Raw genomic sequence first — 2,269 nt, forward strand, 5'->3', positions numbered from 1 at the left:
ATTATAGAGATGGAGGAGGTAGCGGAGGGACAGGTCACTATCGGGACGGAGGGGATGACGGAGGGACTGGTGGCTATCGAGACAGAGGGACTAGTGGTTATCGGGACGAAGGGGGTGACGGAGGGGTCGGTGGTTATCAGGGGGAGTGGGTCAGATGGGGTATGTTGACTCATCGTGGCCATTAGTTGCTGCATTTGATTCATTTTTAGATGACACGATAGGGATGGAAGAGCGAGAGAGGATACCTGTGGTGGAGGGGATGCTCGCGCAGGATATACCTGAGGACGTGGAGGGGGTACCCAAGGAGGAGAGGGTACCGGAGATGGAGGTGGTATCGGAGGTGGGGGTGGAGGTGGTACCCGTGCAGGGGATACCCGGGGATGCCGAGGGGGTACCGGAGGAGGATAGGGTATTGGAGCTGGAGGTGGTACCCGTGCACGGGATAACTGGGGATGTCGAGGGGGCACCGGAGGAGGAGAGGGTACCGGAGGTGGAGGTGGTACCCGAGAAGACGCCAGACTCGCCGGTCGTGGTCTTTGTGTCGGAGGAGGTGGTCCCGACAGCGGGCGAGGGGGTCGTCCCGATGGCTGGGGAGATGGAGATTCCCGAGGCACATGAGGAGCGGGTGGTCGGCAAGAGGCCAAGGGTGCCATCACAGTACGTTCTTTCTCCGTTTACCGCGGAGGCGAAGAGGAGAAGGTTCGTCGACGGGACGCACCGGAATTTATTCAGGGAGGTGGACCACGCCAAGTGGAAAGCCTTTGAGACAGAGTGGAGAGCACTGCAGCCTGGGTCAGTTTTGTATTTTATGTAATTACTTTAGTACGCAGACGCAGACGCTGACACATGTATACTTCATATAACTAAAAATTCTGTTCTTATTTTTTCAGGGCCAGCCGCACGATTGCTGAGAAGACGATCTCAAATGCTTACAAGTGGTTCCACGACATCACCACTTCGGGGGCTTGGCTCGCCGACGATGTAAGTGAAATGAAAATATTGTTATTTATTATGTACGTTCGAAATCAAATTTTTGAATGAAATTCATAGGTTAACTCCTTTCTTTATTGGTGTTTCTTGATGTAGCACATCGACTTGAGCATGGATTTACTACGGGATCGTGCTGAAAGACGTCCAAAATCGTTCAACATTCCTGGCAAACTCATATTGAACACCGAGTTTATTCGTGCCGTTGACATTGAGTACCAGTCGTTCCAGGCTATGGGTAGCGAGTACACGGTGTCGGAATATATGATGGAATGGGTCGTAGGGATGTGGCCGAGTGTCGGTGGGAAGCCATGGGATGGCTGTACGCATATGTACGTACCAGTATGTCTGAATCATCACTACATTACAGTGGAAATCGTATTCACCGACTCCACGATGTATGTGTACGACCCCGATCATTCATGCCTGACACAAGGCCAGCTCGAGCAAAATCTAGAGTCGCTGTCTGTGATCGTTCCCATGATGGCTAGACGAGCGAACATCACTGTAAAAGACAGATTGGCCACCGTGCGGAACACGACGACGACGAGGCAACAAATATCGTAAGTGTTTGTAATTTTCTTTCTGTCATTTACATCTTAGTTTCTAACTAATTTTCGATGTGCTAATACAACATTGTTTAATTGTAGGGGTGATTGCGGCATATTCGTCATCAAGTACATAGAATTTTTGAGTGTGGCACATAAAGTTGATGCAATCAACCAGGCATGGATACAAAATTGGAGAAATAAACTAGCATGTGATTTATTTGAATTTAATGGGGATCCGTAAATAATTGTACATATTTTTACATTTATTTAAACATTGTACAATTCATTCATTTATTTGTAATTACGAAAAATTGTAAAATGTTGATTGCATATGTAATATTTAAATATTTATTTTACAATGTAGCCTACCGTATAATGCAGTTTCTAGAAAACGTTTCGATTTCAAATAATTAACATAAATAATATGCATAACAAATGAATGTAATGAATGAAATATTTGAAAAAAAATACTAAATCTAATAATTCGCATAAATAATATACATAAATAATTAACGTCAATGTTATAAATAATTACATTGCCAATAGTTATTAAAATTACACATCCGTTACATTGTTATGTAGAGGAATCTGACTTGTACAATATCTTCTAGTATGCCCTGTTGCACCGCACCTACGCACTTACGAGGTTGGGGAAACTCTCCGGTAGATGGTATTCTAGACGTACGTGTACGTCCAGGAGTACGTGGTCCAACTGCTGGTGGCAACAAGTT

The 2,269-nt window shown here is 45.5% G+C and overlaps 2 protein-coding genes across 2 annotated transcripts; both read left to right on the top strand.

The window, feature by feature from the left end:
* Positions 1-223: 223 nt before the first annotated feature.
* Positions 224-1,196, top strand: LOC111377895. Its single transcript, XM_023001042.1, has 4 exons — positions 224-792; positions 891-981; positions 1,087-1,132; positions 1,180-1,196. Exons 1-4 carry the CDS (start codon positions 224-226, stop codon positions 1,194-1,196), a joined length of 723 nt encoding a protein of 240 aa, XP_022856810.1.
* An 11-nt stretch (positions 1,197-1,207) lies between these two features.
* On the top strand, positions 1,208-1,793 carry LOC111377896. Its single transcript, XM_023001044.1, has 2 exons — positions 1,208-1,550; positions 1,638-1,793. The coding sequence occupies exons 1-2, from the start codon at positions 1,222-1,224 to the stop codon at positions 1,777-1,779; spliced, it is 471 nt and encodes a 156-aa protein (XP_022856812.1). The 5' UTR covers positions 1,208-1,221; the 3' UTR covers positions 1,780-1,793.
* Positions 1,794-2,269: the final 476 nt, after the last annotated feature.

This window comes from Olea europaea, unplaced genomic scaffold (genome assembly GCF_002742605.1).
Source record: "Olea europaea var. sylvestris unplaced genomic scaffold, O_europaea_v1 scaffold17397, whole genome shotgun sequence".
NCBI classification, from domain to species: Eukaryota; Viridiplantae; Streptophyta; class Magnoliopsida; order Lamiales; family Oleaceae; genus Olea; species Olea europaea.

Coding starts and splice junctions, on each gene's coding strand:
- LOC111377895 (XM_023001042.1), top strand. CDS start 224: ATGGAAGAGCGAGAGAGGATACCTGTGGTGGAGGGGATGCTCGCGCAG. Junction 793..890: donor TGGAGAGCACTGCAGCCTGG/GTCAGTTTTGTA, acceptor TTATTTTTTCAG/GGCCAGCCGCACGATTGCTG. Junction 982..1,086: donor GGGCTTGGCTCGCCGACGAT/GTAAGTGAAATG, acceptor TTCTTGATGTAG/CACATCGACTTGAGCATGGA.
- LOC111377896 (XM_023001044.1), top strand. CDS start 1,222: ATGGGTAGCGAGTACACGGTGTCGGAATATATGATGGAATGGGTCGTA. Junction 1,551..1,637: donor ACGACGAGGCAACAAATATC/GTAAGTGTTTGT, acceptor GTTTAATTGTAG/GGGTGATTGCGGCATATTCG.